The sequence below is a fragment of the Paroedura picta genome, chromosome 14 (genome assembly GCF_049243985.1).
Source record: "Paroedura picta isolate Pp20150507F chromosome 14, Ppicta_v3.0, whole genome shotgun sequence".
NCBI lineage: Eukaryota > Metazoa > Chordata > Lepidosauria > Squamata > Gekkonidae > Paroedura > Paroedura picta.
The window spans coordinates 1,957,863-1,982,784 of record NC_135382.1 but is presented as its reverse complement, the minus strand read 5'-3'; the positions used below and the strand labels follow the sequence as shown (position 1 = coordinate 1,982,784).

Sequence of the window (24,922 nt, the reverse complement as noted above, 5' to 3'; positions counted from 1 at the left end):
TTGGGCTTGTTCTCCAGGCCCTGGATCACCCTCATCACTTCTCTGAACCCTCTCCATTTTGTCCACATTCTTTTTGAAGTGAGGCCTCCAGAAAACTTCACACAGTACTCCAGGTGCACTCTGACCAGTTCGATATGCAGAGGGACTTTTACATCTTGCAATTTTGATGTGATGCCTCTGTTGATACAACTCAAGACTGTGTTCGCGTTCTTTACTTCCGCATCACACTGTCTGCTCATGTTTAGCTTACAGTCCACAAGTACCCCAAGATCTCTTTTACACCCAAACTACCCAGAAGAGTCTCTCTTCCATCTAGCCATCATTTGTTATCACATGAATTCAGGCACTGGAGCAAGTGGAGTTTTGTTTCTTGACCTCTGGGTGAGATTCTAACTGTGCCTTCAAAATCCTAGAAGTGTGTGCCTTAGTTCAGGATTGTTGTGTGAACTGTTTATTCTTTGTTAGGTTCCTGGTCTTAGCAAGAAACAAACTGCAGTTCCTTAACATTCCTGAATTCAAACCTCCGTCAAACCAATTTGTTCTCATCACAGCCAGGTTTAGAAAGTCTTCCATCTCAGTGTAGTTCAAAGGAGAAAAGAAACGAGAAAATATCACTAATAAATTATGTGTTTTGTGATGTCTAGATGCAGCCAAAGACTTAACAGATGGCATCCAACCAGCTTTCCCACTGACTAAAAAGGAAGAAGGAGTCCCCTTGACCGTGTGGAATGGGTGGGCTGCAATAGGGCAGGATAAACTGGAAAATCTGGCTGGATCCAATCCTATGCCATATATCTTGGAAATGTACATTTTTTAAAGCGGTATATTGTACAAATTAACCTGCAGAATATCAGGCGTTTGTGTTTGCCTTTTTTAGATAATGATATTCCCAGAAGGAACCTGCACTAATAGATCCTGTCTGATTACCTTCAAACCTGGTAAGTTTATCTTACATTCTTCCTCTCCAAGGCAATTTGTGTAATATCAGATTTTGAAATGTCCCATACAGCTGTGTCATGTATTAAGGATTCATGTTAGTTTTGTTTCCACAATAGATTAGCATTTCTGTAATATTAGAAATGCATATGAAATGCTTAGGTAAACAGACTCCTTGGGATATAATTGGCCAAAGCTTCTGGTTTACTTACTGTGTATCTTCAACAACTGAACTGTGTATCTTCAACAACTTCAACAACTGCATAAAGTCATGGTCTGCAGTAGAACACAGGAATGATATTTACTGAAACGTTGCCAAAATATCAACTGGTTTTAAAAAATATCAGTTGAATGTTTGTCTAATTATATAATTAGTTGCATGGATTGTAGCATATGTGCATTGCCAAAAAAAGCAGTAGTCGATTGTTGTTGTTCTTTGCAGTCCCACGTGAGTGTGTGTGTGTGCAGGCCAGCCGCTGGAAGATTTTGGAACCATTCAGGCCATTTGTGCAATTAACGGTCATGTGCTCCAGGGAGGAGCCCCTCTCCTTCCCTCCCTCCCTCCCTCAGCCCTCTCTTTGTTGCTGCCTTAAGAAGAACATTCCTAGGTAGCTCCTGTCTTTTCATCAAATCAGAAAAAATATAAAAGAGGGATGTCTTTATTAACAAAATGTGGCTCTATGAAGATGGCTCATATGGATGAGCGCTCCATCTGTCTTCCCACCTAAATCCCCCCCCTTGTTTTTCATTGCAGCAAGCAAGCTATGCAAGCTGCAGGATCTCAAATAAATTGCAAATCTTGCAGAGGCAAAATGCTTTGCAGTGATTGGTTGGCCTCCTACAGGGAGCCCAGCCATTGGACTCTCTCCCTCCCTCCTCCCTCCTTTTCATTCCAGGGCTTGGAGAGGAGCCCGGAAAAAGCAGAGCAGGACGTAATGGCGCCAAGGTGTCTCCCTGTCTGTGTTTCCCTTTAAATTTTAAATGGACACCTGAAGTGCTTCAGAGGGCTGCAAGGCTCTCCGAAGCACGTTTCAGACTCCTTTGCTTCGGATCTGTTTGCCATTGGGATTGTCCACTTTGGACCACCTCGGGGGGATCTGTCTCTAAAGCAGACCTGCTTCAGAGGTTTTTCTTTCAAAGTACACATCCCTAGTAGTCACCATTGGCTCAGAGGGTATTTACTGGTGATGTCCGGCCTAGGGGCCTATAGAGGGAGGGACCTGATCTTTCTAGCCCAAACTGGCGGTGGAAGAGCTCAATTTCACAAGCCCTGCGGTACGCTCCGTCAGGGCCCTCAGCTCTTCCAGGAGCTCATTCCACCAGGTAAGGCCCAGGACCGAGAAGGCCCTGGCCTGGTTGAGGCCAGGCATGCCTCCCGGTGGCTGGAGACAATTTAATATAGATATTAAATAGCATTGGTGAGCATATGGCTCCCTGTGGAACCTCACAATTAAAGGCCATACATTGGGACACACTTCTCTGTATTGCCACCTTCTGTCCTCGACTGTGGAGAAATGATTCCAGCCATTTCAAGGCTATGGCTCTAACCCCTAAGTCAGCTAGATGGTGGGTCATTAGTTTGTGGCTGACCATGTCACGCGCCGCCTTCAGATCGAATAACAACAGCGGCACTGATCTACCTATCTCCACCTACCAACTGTCGAAGTTTTCCTCCAAGAAATCCTGGAGCTGTCCTGGCACCGCCCATTCAGACTAGGTGCAAAACTGGGTGGTAACTGGCTGGGTTGGTGGAATCCAGCTTTTGTTTTTCCAATAAGGGCATCATTGCAGCCTTTTTCAATTTTTCTGGGAATGTCTCTGATATTAGGGGCAAGTTAATAATCTCCCAGAGGGGACCCTGGATCTCCCCACTGCTTGTTTTCATTAGCCTTGAGGGACACGGGTAAAAAGGGCATGTGGTTGACCGGACAGCTGCCAGGGCTTGTCCACTCTGGCCAAGGAGAGTGGACTGAAGTGGTTCAAACGGCCTCCAGTTCACATTCTGCATCAAACACGGTGGGAAAGTTCTGGCAGCAATAAGATAGCGGAGGAGATACAGGCTAAGCATAGAAGGGATTCACATTCAACCCCTGCTGATAAGTAGAACAGAAAGTTCAATGCATTGAGCTGCGAAATTTCAGGATAGCAAATTACCAAGCTATTTTGGCAGACTAACAATGGTTGGCATCAGAAGACTGTTTGTCCACATTTTTACCAGAATGGCTTAAAATAACCTCAGACTCCCAGGTATTGTCCATTATTGAAAGGTTTACCCAATTACCACCGTTAGCAACAACTGAACAGGCCATGATACTATATTTCCTGGGATGCCTTCAGAATTGAATGCCTTATTAGAAAATCGTGCAGTTCATGTTTTAAGTCCCAATGATCCTGTGTTTAGTATTATTCACATCCCTTCCTTCTATCCCAATGTAAGCTCCTTGACTCTGTTGGCTCATAGCAACAGCCAAGAAGAACTGAGGGTGGGCAAGGGGCCTCCTCCCCAGAGCATAAGACCGTTAAGCAGGAAAACAGCCCAAACGGCTCTAATTGGGAGTGGCCCTTCCAGCTCTGTTACTAGGCTAGCTAGATATCTTCCGATGCCTGACCTGCATGCATGTACAGTCCCAGGTGTGCCTGCCCAGAGACAACGAGATGAGCAACCGTAACAGGTAAGTGCAACACTGTTTTCTCTTATAGAAGAATGCCTTTGAGATATTTGTCTATGATATTTATAATCTGAACATGTGTATTCTATGACAATAAATTTTAAAATGTGTCTATAGTCACCCAGTAGTTACAGTATTTGCTGGCGTATAAGACTACTTTCCCCCCCTGAAAAACATGCCTCCAAGTGGGGGGGTCGTCCTATACGCCGGGTGCCCTTCAGTTGGGATAGACGGAGCTGCCCACAGTGGCCCATAGTACTGTAATGTAATGTAACAAACTCTATATTTTGAGTGGAAATATTGGGGGGTCGTCTTATACACCCAGTCGTCTTATATGCCGGCAAATACGGTACTTTGGAAAAGCAAAGGTTTGTCTTTGGTCTTCTGCATCAGGACAGCATAAGCCCACCTTGGAAAGAGGTTTTGAACTTCCAGTAGCTGAAAGTGCACTTCTCCCCCTTTGCACTGAACATTTTCCTGCTGAAGCCCTTGTTTGCTATGAGGGTGAAGCACTGTTTTCCATCACTGTTTCCGTAATTGTCATTTGCTGGTGCGTTCTTGCCCCATTGACTTCTGGATGCCGACCCCAATATTGCGCCTGGTGTTCTACATTTGTGCTTTTCTCTGGCGCTGTCCAGGACTCCATTTGCTGCTTGCAATTTCCACTTCCACGTCAGGAGAGTTGCCATTCCTGGCTCCTCTCACTTCTCTTTCCTTTTGTAAAAGAATCCAAGCATGTGCAATAACAAAATGGCATCCTAATGCAATCAAAACAGAAAAATGCCCCCTTTCACCCCCTGCACTTGTTCTCACATCTTGCTCTCATTGCTATCCCCCCTTCCATGGGCAAGGTGCCCAAGTGCTCCTCTTTTCCATATGCTGTGCGGCTCATCCCCCCCCCCCCCCCCGCCTTCTCCGGAGCAATGCACATTCAAAGACAGCTTTGGAAAATTGGTGCCTGCTTGCACCTTTGTTTTAAGTGTGTCACTTAAGGCAAGCCTCCCCTCCCCCCCAATTTAATGCATGTTATTAGTTATTTCTTTCACACACTGCCACATGGCAACACAAAGAGAGCTTTTTGTGTGTGTTCTTAGAAAAAGCTGCAAGAGGCTGCTGGATGAAATTAACCACGTTCCTAGGCTCCCTGCATTAAATTGACCAAAGCTTCGTTTTCCTGCATAAAATTTGCAAAGAGTGTTCTGCAGAACGTTCAGTCTTGTTGGAGGGGGAGATGGAGGTGGTGTGTGTTGTGCTTGTGCTACTTTGGAACTTCATTGTAATGCAATCGTTAAATTTACATACAGTGTGGAGTGGAGGGAGAGCAGAGACACAGTATTGGTCAGATCTCAAATGTCATCCTTTAAAGTGGGAAGGTGCAGGAAGTCAATGTGACCATTGAGCTTCCACTTTAGGTTACTGCAAATTTCCTCCTAGGGGAGGGGGGAAATCATGTTTTTTTGGGATTCGTGAGACACGTGGCAAACAGGGAACACGTTCCATGCTGCAGCTGAATTGCGAGATTCTAGAGTGAAAGTAATGAAATTCTGCAGAGCTTTATGATGAAGAAGAAGAAGAAGAAGAAGAAAAAGAAGAAGAGTTTGTTCTTATATGCCGCTTTTCCCTACCCGAAGGAGGCTCAAAGCGGCTTACAATTGCCTTCCCATTCCTCTCCCCACAACAGACACCCTGTGGGGTGGGTGAGGCTGAGAGAGTCCTGATATCACTGCCCCAGTCAGAACAGTTTTATCAGTGCCGTGGCGAGCCCAAGGTCCCCCAGCTGGCTGCATGTGGGGGAGAATCGCAGAATCGAACCTGGCATGCCAGATTAGAAGTGCGCACTCCTAACCACTACACCAAACTGGCTCTCATGGGTGCTGCTTCAAAGTTTTTAGTGATTGGCAAAATGCTCCATCAATTTTCTTTTATCTATTAGTTCTCTTTTATATATGATTACTGCTACCAGGCTGGTTTTTGCCAGGCAATTAAAAAAATCCCTAAGCTACAAGACTGGTTGTTTAAAATAGCGGTCCCCAACCTTTCTCAGATCAGGGACCGCCTCCGGAGTGAGGGAAGAGCAGACGGACCGGGTGCTGCGAAAACGCACACGCGCAATTGCAGCACATGTATGTTTTCGCCACCAGGTGGCGCTAACGCGCACGTGCGGCAACTGCGTGTGCACGTTTTTGCCACTAGGGGGCGCTAACGCCCATGCACGGCAACAGTGTGCATGCGTGTTTGAGTCACCGCCATGCCGCCGGCTGTGCCTGCCTCTTCCCTTCCTTCTTGCTGCCAGTGGGGGAAGGCAGGCGTGGCTGGCTGCGGCCTGGTACCGTGGCCTTTGCGGCCCGCCACCGGGCCATGGTTGATGACCCCTGGTTTAAAACAGTGGTTCCCAACCTTTTTATCGCTGGGGACCACTCAACGCCTTTTACTGAGGCCCGGTGGGGGGGGGGAGTTTACTCCTCTACTCTCAACCACTGCCCTAACGCTCTCTGATCGCTATGGTAATGTTTAAACATCCCTTCAAAATAAGATACAGACACGCCACAACAATGAACATAAGGAACATTTTATTTTCATGGAAATTTTAACTCATGACAATGACAAATCAATGGGAACCCTGAGCTTGTTTCTCTGCAATCTGGGAGTGATGGGAGACAATGACACCCAAAGTGTGTTGTAAAAGGCTAGGGGGATGAAGTAAAGGGCCGGGGGGGGGGAGGCGTCCTTCGGGGCCCACCTCCAATTAGTCGAAGGACCACATGTGGTCTGCAGCCCACAGGTTGGGGATCGCTAGTTTAAAATAAAGGGGATATACATTTTAGTGAAACTATTAGAAAAATAGAGATAAAATAGATTAGATCTTTTATGGTCAAGAGTGATAGAAAGAATGGAACCAGCAATTATATAGTTGGAAATAGTATTAAAATTGTCAGTTGCTGGCAAAGGGTTTTCTATTTCGTGTGTGTTTATGTTTATGTTTATTTTTAAAAATTTATTTTAAAAGGCAAGTTCTCCTAGTAACAATTGGTTATTGGTCTTATATTCCTTTTGAAGAATTATTGCCAGAGGAACAGGTTTGTAACATTCATTTAGGAACAGAAAAAGACTTTTGAACAGTTTTATCTCTTATTTACAAGGAATTTCTTTTCCTCATGCAATCTCAGAATAAATTGTAGCAGTTTTGTATGTGATTGGTATTTAACAACTTGAACTTTGACCTTTCATATATTTATATTATTTTAATTTAACTATACCTTTATTTATGTAAATTCAGTGATATAATTGTATATTATATATTAAAGATTCCTCTGACAAAGCCTTTTGGCGAAATGCATAGAGAAATTTTGGGGAATATTGAATAACTAGCCTGTAAGTCCGTTGCATTCAGGGATGCAATGGGCGCTAGTGGGCCTGAGGGGAGAGGCGGAGGGCAGTCCACCCTCCCCGCCACTCAGAAGAGGGGCCTTGCCTCTCACTGTGAGCCCCCAGAGTAGCTCTGAGGTCTGTGGTGGAGTTTAAGGGGGGGAGGTGGTGGGTAGCTCGCCCTCCCTTCCTGCCACTTGGAAGTGGGCTCCGCCTCTCACAGTGAGCAACGAGAGTTCCACCAAGGGTTAGGGCAGGTGGAGGCAGCAGGCAGCGGGCACTCCCATGCCACCCAGCCACAGAAGGCCAATGCTGGCACCCAGAGCCCCGGTGAGGGCTGCAGCAGCCAGCCCTGTATCCCTCCCTGCCACCCCCAGGAGGGCCACCCCCCTCCTCCCATGGTGGCAGGCAGGGGCACACTGGTGTCTATCGCACCAGAGTGCCTGCTGCCGGGTTGATGGGGGCAGATGCAACCAATCTGTGGCCCAATAGGGACGCACTGTGAACATCCGTGTTGGGGCGCGGACTAGAAGTGAAGTCCAGACAGGCCCAGACTTAGCAGAATTAGTCTGGGCTATGCCGAGTGGTGGTTTGAACCAGGCCTCCCTGTGCAGCCCGGGCTGATCCCACGGCCTGGTCACTTCCCCCTAGGGGGGGAACTCTTGGTAAGCAACATCATTTTCTTTTCTCTTTCCTTTCTTAAGTTATATGCCAGTCATTTTCCTGGTTTATTTGCATGTTGAAAATGTGTGTTTTTTTTTTACATAGTTCAAAATTACTTCTATTTGTCTTACTATTAACATGAAAATGTTTATTTAACAAGAGATACTAGTATTTCCAGGGGAGTTTCTTAAATCCTTATCCTTTCTCCTAATCTCGTATAAAATCTTATGTAGTTTCTCTTGTTTGATTGTTTTCCCAGCATTATGTTTATAATAATACTAATAATATGATGTCTCAATTACTCTTGTATTGTTGAATCTTTAAGTCACATAGAGGATGGAGAAGAGTTGTTTTCTCTTGCTCCAGAGGGTCGGACCAGAACCAGTGGGCTGAAATCAATGCCAAAGAATTTTTGGCATAACATCCAGAAGAAGTTCTTGACTTCCCTCAGTGGAACACGCTTCCTTGGGAGGTGGTGGGCTCTCCTTCTTTGGAAGTGTTTAGTAGGGGCTAAATAGCCATCTGACAGAAGTGCTGATTCTGTGAACTTAGGTAGATTGGACAGAAGGGATGGTGTCCATGCTTGTCTCTTGTGGCCCTTTCTTGCATACCCAAGGAAATGCTGATCACTACGTTGGGGTCAGAAGGGGAATTTCCTACAGACCAGACAGGCCAGGGATTCTGTTTTTTTTTGGGGGGGGGGCATCATCTGAACATGGAATTGGGGTCCCTGTGGGTGGGCAGGGAGTTGCATTCTGCAGCGGGTTGGGCTAGAGCAGTGGTCCCCAACCCGCGGGCCGCGGCCTGGTGCCAGGCCCTGAAGGCCATGGCGCCGGGCCGCGGCTCCCTCTCCCCGCCCCCCCTGCAGTAAAAAACTTCCCAGGCCACAAGCTTGCGGCTCGGGAAGCTTCTTACTGCGGGAGGGGGGGAGAGGGAATCAGGGCCGCGCCCGTGCATCGCGCATGCGCAGCACTTTCGCACATGCGTGAAAGTGCCACGCATACATGTTTTTGCCCGCACATGGCGCATGTGTGCATGCACGGCTTGGCCGCGCGGGCGCGCGGGCGGGCAGTTGCCCTGCCGGTCCCCAGCCTCAAAAAGGTTGGGGACCACTGGGCTAGAGGACCCTGAAGGTGCCTCCCATGATGTTATAAACCCGGAGCCATAACATAAAAGCTTTACTGTTATCCCAAACATTCCTCATCAGTACCTTTATTTAAATTAATATCACAGAACTCTTTGATATTTATTATTTAACCCCAAATAGATTCCCACATATCTGTGATATTCATCTGTGAATACTAATTCTGATAGAACAAATTTAGGGTCCAGTGGCACTGTTAAGACCAACACAATTTTATTAAAAATTACGAGCTTGCGTGCATGCACACTTCCTCAGATACAGTGTCACGGAATGGGAGTAATCAGTCCAAATTATATGTTGAGTGTGAGAGTAAATTAATATACAGCATAATGAAAATGGTTAACAGATTCCAAAAACAGCCATTTGGATTCACTTGAGATTGAATTGCATGGGAAACATTTGGAGTACAATACACAATCAAAGCCAATACAGGGATGACCATGAACCAACTAAAAGAAGCAGTCAGAGACAGGGATGTATGGCGAAAACTTTCCTATAGAATCACGGAGGGTCGGACACGACTGAACGGATAACGTCATCATCAAATGCAGACAGCAGTTTACTGAGACCTTGGCCTTTTGCCCCTTTCCTGTCCTATCAAGCATAGAGTAACAACAACAACAACAACAACAACAACAACAAAACATCAGTTAACCTTGTGGCAAAATTCAGAAGGGATAATATGCAAACCACAAAGAACCTCAAAACACAAAACTATACACATTGAAAAAGTATACATACAATTTTAATAACAATATACAAACCCTACAAAACTATTCTCAAATCCAATATACCCCATAAGTAATCAAAGGATCATGTAAAAGTCACAAGAATACAATGTTACATAATGTCTGCTCACAATCAGTTATAACTCATAAAGGGTATACATAAGGGAACTTCCAAGTGTTGCAAAAAGTCTCCTCACAGTTAATCAGAAGGTGAATACATAACTCCCAACAGGACCAGAAGCTCAATGTTTTTCACATCTAATTCTGCAGGGGAATATAGAGAGGAGCAAAGAACTACAAGAAAAAAATCATAAAGCCTAATGATCAAAGACAATATGGACCACAATAGTATTATAAAAATAGCATAATGGCCATCTATAATTTGTTGATTAACCAGTGCCTGAATTTTGCCTTTATACAGCTCTCGCAGTATGAACATAAAAGGCTAAGGCCTAAGTAGGCAGAGAGTGGGCAGGGCCAGTCTGGGTGAGGGCCCAATCGCACCTTCTGATTGGGCCCTCACCAGGACAGACCACAGCTCCAGCCAGTCGGAAGGCGCAAAGCCAAAGTTCTGACAGGCCCGCCCACCCAGGGGGAATCTGGAGATATCACTGCCAGTCTGCTCCTGACCACCATAGGGAGAGGAGGTCAGTAAGGCTGCCAAGGGGGATCAGAACAGATGCTTGGACAGGATGCACCAGCCCTTTTCGCCCCAAGGCTGTCCTAACTGTCATGTCCAACTGCAAATTACCTCAGAACCCTGACAGAGCTGGCAGGAGGCTGGAGAGTGCACTGCCTCCCCCCCCCCCCGCTCCCTTCAGGCTGCAAAGGAGCCTCTGACAGCCCCTGATATATTCAGATCTTTCTCCTTGTGCCCAAGCATCTAGTGAGACTCCCAGACTTCAGAGCAATGCAGGGGAGCCTGAGGGCATGGGTGTGGGCCTTCCTTTTGAGGGGGGGACTTTCCCCTTCTGCCAAACAACAGTTGGCTGACAGGGAGGACACAGAAAAGCCCCTTCTCACTTAAAATACTACTGTGGCCAGGGGTTAGACACAGCCAAGCCATGTGTATTTCTTCTTCACAACTCTCTGCAGATTTGAGGCCTACTGCACAGTGTTATCCTGCAGACGAAACTGGATGCTGTTGCGGAGGTTCTTTTGCTTCCTGTTTCATCTGCATAACAACCTTGTGCAGTAGACCTCAAGTCTTTCAATTCAAAAACAACCTGTGTGGGAGGCCTTAAATGTTTCTTCTCCACCACAACCCTGTCCAAAGTAGTCATTTCTGCCTGGGGAGCTGATCTTTATACTCTGCAGGTGAGCTGTAATTCCAGGAGCTCCCCAGGGGAGCTAGAGGTTGGATACCCCTGGATTGGAAATAGTCCTGGAGGTTTGGAGGTGGGACTTTAAAATCGTACAATGCCTCAGAGTCCAGCCTTCAAAGGAGCCATTTTTGCCTGCAGTTGGGAGGGAGTGGTGCAGATGTGTCCCTCCTGGGCTATGGACTATGGCCAGCCCTTACCAGCAACTGTTTGTATTCTGGGGCGCAGACAGACAGTCCAGCATCAGTCCTGTGAGTCTGGAAAGTGCAGGAAGATCTAAATAAATATTTACAGCCTGAAACTGTAAATAGTGAACAAGTAAATGGCTGGAGAGACACTGGAACTGAAGTGACTTTTTCTAACGGCCTGGCAAATTAAAAAAAAACAGTATAAAAAACCTTACTAAGGTCAAGACTGCTGTGCACAGAGAGACTTCTTCTTAGGGTTGCCAGCTTCCATGTGAGGCTCTCTACCCCACCTCCCTCATGGGGAGTCTGCTATGGGGAGAGGAAGGGAAGATGATTGGAAACTGCTTTGAGACACCAGAGGCCTTCTGGGTCACTGCGGCCCATTCCCAGTTCTCTCAGACCTCTCACAGCCCCACATCCCTCACAGGTTGACTATTGTGGGTAGACGAAGGGAAAGGTATTTTAAACCCCTTTGAGACTCCTTTGGGTAGTAAACACAGGGTACAAAAATCCATTCTTCTTCTAAGGAGCAACCATGAAAGAAGCATGTGGGAACATAACATTTTATCAACAGTGAAAAAATGGAGACAGAAGGAACAGGGTGGACACCTGTGTACTGTGACTACCCCATGTGGATTAGGGCAGGGGGAGATATCGGTGTTTGTGGCCTTATTCACACAAGAAGGGAAATGATGTAGAACTGGGAGGAAATGGTTGCCATGTAATCTCCCCCTAAGAAGAGTATCCAGTCTGAATTTCCCTTCACATATCTGAAGATGTCACCCTGGAAAGCTCATCTGTAACCACTATGCCACAATACCCAAAGGTCAGTCCTCTCCCATACTCAACGAACCTTCTAAACCACAAGTTTTTGACACCCATGCCCTCATTTGCCACCACGCCACCACACAACCTCCCACACAACACACACATTCAACCACATGCCCTTACAGACTGGACAACTCCTCCCCTTCCTCTTCCCACTGCCAAGCTTTAGGGCCCGTTGTATTCTTGGATACAACGGGCTTTGCTCCTAGTTTATATATAAAGTTGATGGTATTAATTGAGAAGAGCAACCAAATGCTTCACTGTCTGTTGTGCTGCAAGCAGGCACTTCGACTAAGTCAGTAAGGCAGAAAAAAACAAAAAGGTTAGAATGCAAAGTGAAACTGTAAATCAATTATGCTGCATAAAGGTAAAGGTAAAGGTATCCCCTGTGCAAGCACCGAGTCATGTCTGACCCTTGGGGTGACGCCCTCCAGCGTTTTCATGGCAGACTCAATACGGGGTGGTTTGCCAGTGCCTTCCCCAGTCATTACCGTTTACCCCCCAGCAGCAAGCTGGGTACTCATTTTACCGACCTCGGAAGGATGGAAGGCTGAGTCAACCTTGAGCCGGCTGCTGGGATCGAACTCCCAGCCTCATGGGCAAAGCTTTCAGACGGCTGCCTTACCACTCTGCGCCACAAGAGGCTCTTTATGCTGCATACTAGAGGGAAATAGCTATACTTACTACAATCCGACCTTGTACATGGTGAATCCTTCACCAGCAATCAATAAGGACGACAAATGTTGTGTTTCTCCAGACACAAAGATCATTAATGGATTGCACCAGAGATATATTGCTAAAAAGCAACTATCCTCAGCCTCTCCCATGGAGACCCAAAAATTTAAAGGGAAATGATGACTAAGACTCCTATTGTTATTTAAAGGTGCCACTAATAGAAAAATAGAAACAGAAACAGATATAAAGTGAAGAAAACAAGGACCCTAAACAAATGATCTCATTTCATCTATCATATTGTGATAGAAAAAGAGTATCCAAACAGAATATAATGTTTCCTTCCTATGTAAAAGTCAACTAAAATTGATATTCTGGTAAGGTAGTATCTGAAATGTTTAAATACAAAAAATTTCAAATCAGACCATTGATGGTTTATTTGAATACAGCTTGAAACCATAGGGGCAGATTCCACGCGTTTCAGTAATCTGGAGTTATGCTCTAATATCTGTTTTATAAGCCAAGGTCTACGTCCCACTTAGAGCATCTGACACAGACCGACCGCAAGATACAGGACCATGACAGTGTTACAACTGGAGTAAGAATTACTATGCAAAGTGATATATTTATGTGAGACTGTGAAACTGAATCCTTCTAAGACTATAATGTCCAGGAAGTAAACTAGATGCTTGGGCATGAAGAGAATGATCTGAATATATCAACATACCTCCTATATTTCTTGTACATTTCCATGTGAAAACAGGAGTGGCGGCACATACTGGAAAGTGTGAAATAACTGGCCAATATTTTAAAGGGCGATTTTTACATAGGTGTAAAAGATCATCCCCCTTCAAGGATCGCTGCCTTGCCGTGGCAAGGGGGCTTGCGTAGCTCAGAGAAGCTATGAGCTATGCCGTGCAGGGCCACCCAAGACGGACAGGTCATAGCTGAGAGCTCTGACAAAAGGTGATCCACTGGAGAAGGAAATGGCAAACCACTCCAGTATCTTTGCCATGAAAACCCAATGGACAAGTTCAAAAGGCAAAACGATATGACACCGGAAGATGAGCCCCTCAGGTCAGAAGGCATCCAATAGGCTACTGGGGATGAGCAGACGGCTAATACGAGTAGCGCCAGAATGAATGAAGCGACTGGGCCAAAGCCGAAAGGACGCTCAGTTGTGGAAGTAACTGGTGGCAAAAAGACAGTCCGATGCTGTAAAGATTTTTATTCCATAGGAACCTGGAACGTCAGATCCATGAATCAAGGCAAGCTGGACGTGGTTAAACAAGAGATGACAAGACTGAACATCGACATTTTAGGAATCAGTGAACTAAAATGGACAGGAATGGGTGAATTTAATTCAGATGACCATCAGGTATACTACTGTGGACAAGAATCTTGCAGAAGAAATGGAGTAGCCTTCATAATCAATAAGTAGGAAAAGCAGTCTTGGGATACAATCCCCAAAATGACAGAATGATCTCAGTTCAAATCCAAGGCAAACCATTCAACATCACAGTAATCCAGGTCAATGCCCCAACCACTGCTGCTGAAGAGGATGAAGTTAACCAGTTCTATGAAGCCCTACAACACCTTCTAGAAGCAACGCCGAAAAATGATGTGCTTATCATCATGGGGGATTGGAATGCTAAAGTAGGAAGCCAAAAGATAACCGGGATAACAGGCACGTTTGGCCTTGTAGTACAAAATGAAGCAGGGCACGGGCTGGTAGAATTTTGTCAAGAGAATACAATGGTCATAGCAAACACTCTTTTACAACAACCCAAGAGACGACTCCACGCATGGACATCACCAGACGGTCAACACAGAAATCTGACTATGTGCTCTGCAGCCAAAGATGGAGAAGTTCTATGCAGTCAGTAAAAACAAGACCAGGACCTGATTGTGGTTCAGATGATCAGCTTCTTGTTGCAAAATTTAGGCTTAAATTGACCCCATGGACAATGATCCTCCAGGCCTTCCTGTCCTCTACCATTCCTCGAAGTCCGTTTAAGTTTGCACCGACTGCTTCAGTGACTCCATCCAGTCACCTCATTCTCTGTCGTCCCTTTCTTTTTTTGCCCTCGATTGCTCCCAGCATTAGGCTCTTCTCCAGGGAGTCCTTCCTTCTCATGAGGTGGCCAAAGTGAGTTTCATCTTCAGGATCTGGCCTTCTAAGGAGCAGTCAGGGATGATCTCCACTAGGATTGACCGGTTTGTTCACCTTGCAGTCCAAGGGACTCGTAAGAGTCTTCTCCAGCAGCAGAATTCAAAACCCTCAGCTCTTTGACGCTCGGCATTCCTTATGGTCCAACTTTCGCAGCCATACATTGCAACTGGGAAGACCATAGCCTTGACAAGAGGCACTTTATTTGGCGTGGTGATGTCTCTGCTTTTTAGGATGCTGTCTAGATTTGCCATAGCTTTCCTCCCCAGGAGCAAGTGTCTATTAATTTCTTTGCTGCAATCCCCATCTGCAGTGATCTTGGAATATAACTACAGAAGCCTTTTTTTGTTATTTTTAGCACTTCTTGCTAAAGGTAAAGGTAAAGGTATCCCCTGTGCAAGCACCGAGTTATGTCTGACCCTTGGGGTGATGCCCTCTAGCGTTTTCATGGCAGACTCAATACGGGGTGGTTTGTCAGTGCCTACCCCAGTCATTACCGTTTACCCCCCAGCAAGCTGGGTACTCATTTGACCGACCTCGGAAAGATGGAAGGCTGAGTCAACCTTGAGCCGGCTGCTGGGATTCAACTCCCAGCCTCATGGGCAAAGCTTTCAGGCGGCTGCCTTACCACTCTGCACCACAGGAGGCTCTTAGCACTTCTTGCTAGCCAGGCTCATATTGAGCTTTAGATTTTCTAACACTCCCCCTACAATTATTGCTTATTTGTTTATACTCATCCTTGGTAATAAGGCCTTCCTTCCATTTCCTAAATGACTCTTTTTTATTCCTCACATTTTTTGACATCTGCTTATGGAGCCAACTTGGCTTCCTTAGGCTCCTTCCATCTTTTCTTCTCAAGGGTATTGTTTGTGACTGAGCCTTCACTATTTCACTTTTAAGAAACTCCCAGGCCTCTTGGACTCCAATCTTTTTAAGTCATTCTGACTATGGGACTCTAAGCAACATACCTTTAAGTCTGTGAAAATCAGCTTTCCTGAAGTCCAGGCTATACGTACGACAATGTAAAGGTTTTTTCTTTCCCACAATTGAAAATTCCAAAAGCACATGGTCACTACTACCAAGTGTGCCCACTACTTCCACCTCATCTACCAGTTCTTCCCTATTGATGAGAATCAAGTCTAAAATAGCAGAGCCCCTGGTTCCCCGCTCTACTTTCTGGGAAATGAAGCTGTCGGCAAGGCAAGTTAAGAATTTATCGGAAGCCCGCCTGACCTCAACCAAGGCCAGAGCTTTCTCTATTCTGGCCCCCACCTGGTGGAATGAGCTCCCAGAGGAGATCAGCGCCCAGACGGAGCTCAAACAATTCCGCAGGGCCTGTAAAAGGGAGCTCCTCCACCAGGCATTTGGTTGAGGTCGACCAGTACCACCGCTTTGGCCCCCCTCAGCCTCCCTCCTCCAACCAGCATTGCAGCCTCACCCAACCCACAGGGCCATCAGTAAGTGTTGAGTTATTGTTCTCCCCAATGTTCTATTGTTCATGTAATAGTTATTATTATGTTATTGTATATGGAGTTATTTGTACAGTTATCTCTGTTTGATGTAAACCACCCTGAGCCTTTGGGGAGGGCGGTATATAAATGTAATAAACAAACAAACAAATAAATAAATAAATAAAAATAGTTCCTTTTAGCTTTCTGCTGTTAGAGTGTTATCATCTGCATATCTGAGGTTATTGATATTTCTCCCTACAATCTTCATCCCAATTTGTGACTCATCTAGCCCCACCTTTCTCATGATGTGCTCCGCATACAAGTTAAATAGGCAAGGCGACAGTATACAGTGTTACCGAACTCCTTTCTCAATTTTTAACCAATCAGTGATTCCATGCCCGTTTCTCACTGTTGCTTCTTGACCTGCATATAGGCTTCTCAAGAGACAGATAAGATGCTCTGGTATTCCCATCTCTTTAAGAACTTGCCACAATTTGTTGTGCTCCACACAGTCAAAGGCATAGTCAATGAAGCAGATGTTCTTCTGGAACTCCCTAGCTTTCTCCATGATCCAGCATATGTTGGCAATTTGATCTCTAGTTCCTCTGCCTCTTTGAAATCCTGCCTGTACTTCTGGACGTTCTCGGTCCACATATTGCTGGAGCCTAGCTTGTAGGATTTTGAGCATAACTTTGCTAGCATGAGAAATGAGTGCAATGGTGTGGTAGTTTGAACATTCTTTGGCATTGCCCTTCTTTGGGATTGGAATGTAAACTGACCCTGTCCGATCCTGTGGCCACTGTTGAGTATTCCAAATTTGCTGGCATATTGAGTGTAGCACTTTTACTGCATTGTCTGTTAAGATTTTGAAGAATTCAACTGGAATGCTGTCACCTCCACTAGCTTTATTGTTGCTCAGACTTCCTAAGCCCCATTTGACTTCCCATTCCAGGATATCTGGCTCCAGGTCAGTGACTACCCCTCATGGTTATTAGGGACGTTAAGCTCACTCTTGTATAGTTATTCGGTATAATTTTGCACCTTTTAAAATCTCTTCTGCTTCTGTTAGGTCCCTACCATTTTGATCCTTTATCATACCCATCTTTGCGTGAAATGTTCTCTTCATATCTCCAATTTTCTTGAAGAGATCTCTGGTCCTCCCTATTCTATTGTTTTCTTCTATTTGTTTGCACTTCATTTAAGAAGGCATTCTTATCTCTTCTATCTATTCTCTGGAATTCAGCTTTCAGTTGGGTGTCAGCATTCAGTAGGGAGAATTTGTTTGCATATTGTTATTTGTTTGCATATTGTTATTAAAATTCTACATATACTTTTTCAATGTGTATAGTTTTGTGTTTTGAGGTTCTTTGTGGTTTGCTAACCTTATTTCTTTTTTTGAGGAAGTTACTATCTTGCTAGATCAGAGGGAGGCTGTGTACATAGTTTACCTTGATTTCAGACAGGCTTTTTATAATGTTCCACATGATATTTGTATTGGTAAAATGCAGTATGAATCTTATTGCTGTTAGGTGGATTGAGAACTGGTTGACAGATCACATTCAAAGGGTCTTTGTTAAATGATTCATCTTTATGGAGAAGAGTGATGAGTGGAGTGCCTTTGGGATCTGTCTGGGCCTTATGTTTTCAACATATTTATAAATGACTTGGATGAAGGAATATAGGGAGTACTTTTTAAATTTGCAGATGCCACTAAACTGGGAGGGGTAGCAAACACAGCAGAAGAAAAGGATCTGGGGGTCTTAGTAGACCAGACACATGAGTCAGTAGTGCGACTCGGTAGCTAAAAAGGTAAAGGTGCATTTTGCTGAATTTTAAGTATAGTGTCCTCATCATGTGAGGTGATGTTACCATTTTACTCCTCTCTGGTAAGACCTCATTTGGAGTACTGTGTTCAGTTTAGGGCACCACAGCTGAAGAAAGATGTAGAGAAACTGGAGCATGTCCAAAGGAGGGCTACGAAGATGGTGAGGGGTTTGGAGACCAAGACATATGAGGAAAGGTTGAGGGAGCTTGGTCAGTTTAGCGTGGAGAGAAGACGACTGAGAAGTGATATGATAACCATCTTCAAGTACTTGAAGGGCTGTCCTAGAGAAGATGGAGCAAAGTTGTTTTCTGTTGCTCCAGAGTGGCAGACCAGAACCAATGGGTTGAAATTAATTCAAAAGAATTTTCGGCTAAACACCTGGAAGAAGCTCCTGACAGTTAGTTATGAACTCCTGCGTTGTGCAGGGGGTTGGATTAGATCAGCTGTCCCCAACCCCCAGTCCGGGGACCGATACTGGTCCATGGATCAGTCGGTACCGGGCTGCGGCTCATCCTCCTCCCCGGCTGCTGCCTTGGGGGCTGCCCTGCCACTCTGCTGCCGGCTCACCTTTGGTGTTCTCCAGCAGCTGGCCATGGCTGGGGCTCCCCCTCGGCGTGGCACTGCACAGCTGCTGCTGGCAGCGCCCACCAGTGGGCGGCGGGAAGTCAGGGGCGCCGGCGGGAAAGGAAACGGAGCAGGGGCTCAAGCGACGGCAGCCGTCTGCAAAAGACTACCCCCCCCCCCGGGCCTCAGTAAAATCGTCAAGCGTTGACCGGATTAAAAGGTTGGTGACCACTGGATTAGATGACACTGGAAGTCCCTTCCAACTCTGTATTGTATGATCAGTCAATATTACTCTACATTAAAAGATCTTTGCCTGTTGATACTAAAAAATCATCTCAGGCTCTCCAACATCATTATCTGATTTTTGTAACAAAGGGTTGCTGTTGTATAGAGGAGGCATGACTAGATGGGAACTGCATCCTGATATCAACCAGACTTCTGGTGGAAGAGTTGCATCAGGGACCTTAGCTCTTTGGGGAGCTCATTCTACCAGGTAGGGGCCAGGAGGGCCCTGGCCTACTTGAGGCCAGGTGGGGTTCCCTCTAGCCAGGGACCACCATCCTGTTGATATTTGATGAGTGAAACACGTTTTGTGAGGCATAGGTAGACAGAGGGTCCCTCAGATACGCTGGGCCCAGACCTTATGGCCTTATGTCCAAACCAAAACTTTGAACCGGATCCAGAATTCAACCGGAAACCAGTGCAGTTTCTCAAAAATGGGACAAATGTGGGCTCTCCATGGTGTTCTGTTGGGAACCCTGGCTAATGCATTCTGTGCTGGTTGCAGTTTCTGGGTCAGGGACACGGGTAGGCCAGTAGACAGCAGGTTACAGCAGTCTAATCTTTATTGCTGTGCCTTTGAAACAGACTGATAGATCCCAGGTAATTCTGCTCTTTTCCTGCTTCTGTTATAACTTTCGCCTTTCGCCTTAGAAGACTCTCAATCTTTAACACCAGGAGTCCTTTATCTCCCTGTATCCTCACTAAATAGCATAGAATAAGACTCTCTCTCTATTGACGAATTGGCTTTCCCATAATAAATTAGTTATATTAGACTGAACTTTTGCCTGCCTGCCTGCTTAATAGCTTGTCGTTTTCTGTCAATAGAACATGAGGCTTCCATTGTTTGCGAACGTGGAGGAACTTGGCCACCTGCATTTTCCATCAGTTTCAGGAGTAGCTGAGTCTCAGGCAGTATTCTTTTTTCTCTCAGTTCTAACAATGCAAAACTTCTTAGTGCTGTATTTCAAACTTTCATTTTATATTCCAGTGCCTCTACTTTTTAATTAATACCTGGAACATATCCTAAAATTGGTTTGATAGAATTTTCAAACTTCCTAACAACTTATGTGACATCTGATTTCATATTGCTAAACTTTTCACCCAATTTTTTGATATTTCAAATCAGTTTTTTGTTCAAATTGATTAAATAATTTCTGGGAAAAATTAGGGGTAATATTTTTGTGGGTTTTTTCTAATGTAAATTGAAGGATCCATTATATTTTTTAGTTGTAATCATAATTAAAACATACAATTAAAGTATATCATTAGGCTTTAAATGCAGTAAGATTTTAAATGCAATACTTTTTTGACCAGTAGATGTCTCCCTTATACCATAAAAAAGAATGAAAACTGAAAACCAACTTCACTTATGATAATTGTAATCCAACCAGTAAAAGAATCTCTTTACATCATTTACATAGCAGGGTCACATATAATGGGAACTTATGGGGTCTTATTGTGATTTTAATGTTTTATTGTGAACCGCCATGAGACCTCCTGGTGAGCCACAGTATACTAGTTCAAATAAATAAATACATAAATAAATAAATAATCTATTCTGTGTATAACATTTCTGAAGAAATCAGTGGATGGCATCAAGCAGAGTCGCCTGAAGCTCAGCCCTGCAAAGACGGAGGTCCTGTGGTTGGGTGGGAAGGGACCATGGGAGGAAGCGCGCCTGCCCATCCTGGATGGTGTGCAGCTCCCAGCGACTCACTCCGCCAGGAACTTGAGCGTGATCCTGGATGCTTCCCTTACAGTGGAGGCCCAGGTCACAAAGGCAGTGCGGCTGGCATTCTACCACCTCCACCAAGCTACTCGCGCCCTACCTGGACCCAGAACACCTAGCCACAGAGACAGTCACTGGGAACTTGGCCTGTTTAGCCTGGAGAAAAGATGACTAAAAGGTAATATGATAGCCATCTTCAAGTTCATATAGAAGATGGAGCAGAGTCATTTTCTGCTGCCCCAGATGGTCAGACCAGAGCCAGTGGTTTAAATTGATTCAAAAGAATTTTCGGCTAAACTTCCGGAAGACCTTCTTGACAGAGCGTTTCCTCAGTGGAACAGGCTTCCATGAGAGGTGTTGAGTTCTTATTTGGAAGTTTTTAAGCAGATAGATAGTCATCTCACAGAAATGCTGATGTTATTAACTTAGAAAGATTGGGGGGGAAGCAGGAAGGGATTACAATTTACACAATGGAAAAATGGGCAAATGAGAACAAGATGCAATTTAATAAAGATAAGTGTAAAGTTCTGCATCTGGGTCAGAAAAATGAAAAGCATGCCTACTGGATGGGGGATACGCTTCTAGGTAACACTGTGTGTGAACGAGACCTTGGGATACTTGTAGATTGTAAGCTAAACATGAGCAGGCAGGGTGATACAGTGGTAAAAAAGGCGAATACCATTTTGGGCTGTATCAACAGGGGCATCACATCAAAATCACAAGATGTCATAGTCCCATTGTATACGGCACTGGTCAGACCACACTTAGAGTACTGTGTGCAGTTCTGGAGGCCTCATGGATATGGATAAAGGACATGGATAAAATTGAAAGGGTACAGAGGAGAGCAACAAGGATGATCTGGGGCCAAGGGACCAAGCCCTATGAAGATAGGTTGAGGGACTTGGGAATGTTCAGCCTGGAGAAAAGGAGGTTGAGAGGGGACATGATAGCCCTCTTTAAGTATTTGAAAGATTGTCACTTGGAGGAGGGCAGGATGCTGTTTCTGTTGGCTGCAGAGGAGAGGACACGCAGTAATGGGTTTAAACTTCAAGTACAACGATATAGGCTAGATATCAGGAAAAAAATGTTCACAGTCAGAGTAGTTCAGCAGTGGAATAGGCTGCCTAAGGAGGTGGTGAGCTCCCCCTCACTGGAAGTCTTCAAGCAGAGGTTGGATACACACTTTTCTTGGATGCTTTAGGATGCTTAGGGCTAATCCTGCGTAGAGCAGGGGGTTGGACTAGATGGCCTGTATGCCCCCTTCCTATTCTATGATTCTATGGGATGTACCAGTGTCTTGTGGCCCCTCCTTACATACCCAGGGAATTGCTGATCGCCACTGTGGGATGGTAGGTGAATTTCCTCCAGGCTTGGCTGGATTCTGGAGATTTTGGTGAAGGGATCACTTGGGCATGAAATTGGAGTCACTGGGGGTGGGCAGGTAGTTGTGAGTTCCTGCATTGTGCAGGGGTTGGATTAGATGGCCCTGGAGGTCCCTTCCAACTAAATCAGTTTAAAAGTACAATGCACATTTTGCATGTTCCAGTTGGATTAGCCCTGCTAAGATAGGCTGGCCTTGCACACTGGAGTTATTGGCTGCTATACTTGGGCACTTAATACAAAAGAGAGGTTTCAAGATAGGTTGTTCATGTTCCCTTTGCCAGGAAAGTCAGAATAGCTCAGTAATGAAACTTCTTCCTGCTTTAGTTTCCCCCCCCCCCCAAAAAAAAAAAATGTGCAAAAGCACCATAGGCCTTGACTGGTGCTTAACAACTACATCGACAGAACATACTGATTATCAGCTGGGTGGGCGAGGCACCAGTCAGGCGCAAAAGCTCCTCATAGTTTATTGTTTCTGTTATGAGACATTCTGAGAATACGATGAAAGTGGCTCACCGTGATAGGTCTGATGAAGGGTGTTGGTAATTTTCAAGGAAATCCTTTGAAATGAGTAAAGTGTGTCAATCTGGAATGAAGAAGTTATGACTCAGGGATGCGTGCTTCAGTAAGTGATGTTTGGCTTCCCTGAGCTTAACAGATATCCCATCAATTTAAACATGTCGAATCAGAGAAGCCTGAATCAATTCTGCATGATTTGGCTGATTCAGCTGATTGAGAAAGACCACACTAAACAGTTGTTTGGCAGGGGCTTTGGATGCTCTGAGCTTTTGCCTGTCATGATCAAGCTGTTGCCAAATGACTCTTCCGAACATGAGCTGAGCTGTGGGGAAGCACCTCTGCCAGGGCAGCTGGAACAGCAGGCAGTTCATTCAGAGGCTGCAGAAGAGACAGAAAAGTGGCCTGCTGCACATATGTGGGGCCATCTAAAGAGCAGACTAAGCCAGGAGGATCAGCAGAAGCACCCCCAGCAAGGCATCGTCCTTGGTCTAGGCCAGCTGTGGGTCATCAGGCTGATCGCTCCCCTGAAACATCTGTGGGTCATCGCAGTCAGAGAGCTGAAAGGAGTTAGCCAGTCAAAAGCAAAGCACATGCCTCGTGAGACGCCAATTGACTGAGTCTTCTCAAGAGGAGCTCTGAAAAGAATGCTCAGGTATTTAAAGGCAGCAGGGGGCAGGGCTCTGCATGGAAGCAGCTGCTCCCTTCTTTTAGCTCACAGGGCTCTGTTTCCCAGGTTGCCCCTCGCCTGGCCTCTGCCTCCTGCCTCCCTTTAGCCCACTAGGGCTGACTGCAGCTGGGGACTGGGAAAGGTGTCTGCAGACCATAAATGGTAGTGGGACAGCTATGGCCAGATTTTTCGATGTTGCTAAAATATAAGTTTTTCAAATATAAACTATAGTTGCAGAGAACACTTGGAGGTGATAAATTTCAGAGCATAATAGCTGGAAGAATCATTACTGCCTACATAAGCAACCCTTTGTTGTTTCATTTTAAGATAATAATACTTTATAATACTGAAAGTATTCTATGTTGTAATTATATATATCATATGAATTTTTTAGGAGCATTTATCCCGGGAGTACCAGTCCAGCCAGTGATTTTACGCTATCCAAACAAACTGGTAAGTTATATATTCTTTGAGTATTAAAGATGTGGTGATGTGCAAAGAAATTAAGTAGCTGATTGAGACTATGTTTTTAAAGTAGAAGATCATTTATCTGGAAGATAACTCGCAATTCTTTGTCCCTCACTGCTTCATATTGAATATTTAATATATGTGAAATGCATCAACAGACACTAACAGGACATACAGTAATCACAATATCACTTTCTTATGAGTATATTTATTTGCATGATATTACCATGGGGATTTGAACTGACAACCTATCCCAATATTCTTTTTTTTTCTTTACATATTTTGTTGAATTTTGGGGTGGGTGTGGAAAAGATAAAAGCTACAATACTAAGGGAAAAGAGAGATGGTAAAGATATATAAGGAAAAAAAGAGAAAAGGTTCAGAGAAAAGGGACCAATATAAAAGGAGAAAAGATACAGAGACAAAGAAAAAAGAAAAGGGACATCTATGCAATAAAAAAGAGAAGGGAAAGATATATAAGGAAAGAAGAGGAAGGGTACATGTATATAAGGAAACAAAGTTCAGAAAAAAAGATTCACCTATTTAAGGGAAAAAGAAAAAAGGGACTTGTGATACAATCATGCTCGAGTCCCTTGTAATCTCTGCCCCATGTCTTAGGACACTAGGGTGGAGGCAAAGGTGAACAACCCACCTCCAGCACCAATGCTGTGCAGTGCCAGGTTGATTAATAACAAAACCTCCACTCTGCAAGCCTACTTTGCAGAGCAGGAGGTAGACCTGGCTTGCGTGACTGAAACCTTGACCAGGGATGGCGCCCTTAAAGCTCTAGCGGCTGCCGGGGACTCCATCAGCCATCAGTCACGGTCCGTTGGGTGAGGAGTGGGAGTGGCAATCCAGATCAGGTTCAAGGTACTGCTTTTGACCTTTCAGGCCTTATGCAGCTTGGGCCCTACCTACCTTCAGGACCGCCTGCATCCTTATGGCCTTGCAGAGCACTCCACTCTGCGAGTATGAATCTGCTGACATTCCTGGGGCCTCGGGAGGCACGTCTGACCTTCACCAGGGCCAGGGTCTTTTTGGTCCTGGCCCCTACCTGGTAGGATGAGCTCCCGGATGAGCTGCGGGCCCTATTGGGACTCTCTGAGTTTCGCAGGGCCTGCAAAATGGAGCTCTTCTGCCAGGTGTTTGGTTGAGGACGGGTGGGAGCCCTCGGGTATTAGATCTGGTCCTCCCTCCGGCTTGTATTGCAATGCTAGACTGTGTTGGGGGCCTGTTCCCATCTCCCAGCCAGTATATATTTCATCTTAAAACCGATGCCCACACTATGGGAAGTGAGTTTAAAAATTATTTAGTATACCGCCATTTTTTACTTGTATTTATACCTGTTCGA

At 45.2% G+C, this 24,922-nt stretch overlaps 1 protein-coding gene across 2 annotated transcripts in view; it reads left to right on the top strand.

The window, feature by feature from the left end:
• LPCAT1 (lysophosphatidylcholine acyltransferase 1) overlaps positions 1-24,922 on the top strand; it is a 157,258-nt gene that overhangs the window by 39,931 nt on the left and 92,405 nt on the right. For both annotated transcript variants that reach the window (XR_013226574.1, XM_077310364.1), the window contains exons 5-6: positions 878-938; positions 23,498-23,556. Coding sequence is in view for 1 of the 2 variants with exons in the window: in XM_077310364.1 (XP_077166479.1) it covers positions 878-938; positions 23,498-23,556 (120 nt within the window). In the remaining variant the exon portion in view is untranslated. The remainder of the gene's footprint in view (positions 1-877; positions 939-23,497; positions 23,557-24,922) is intronic.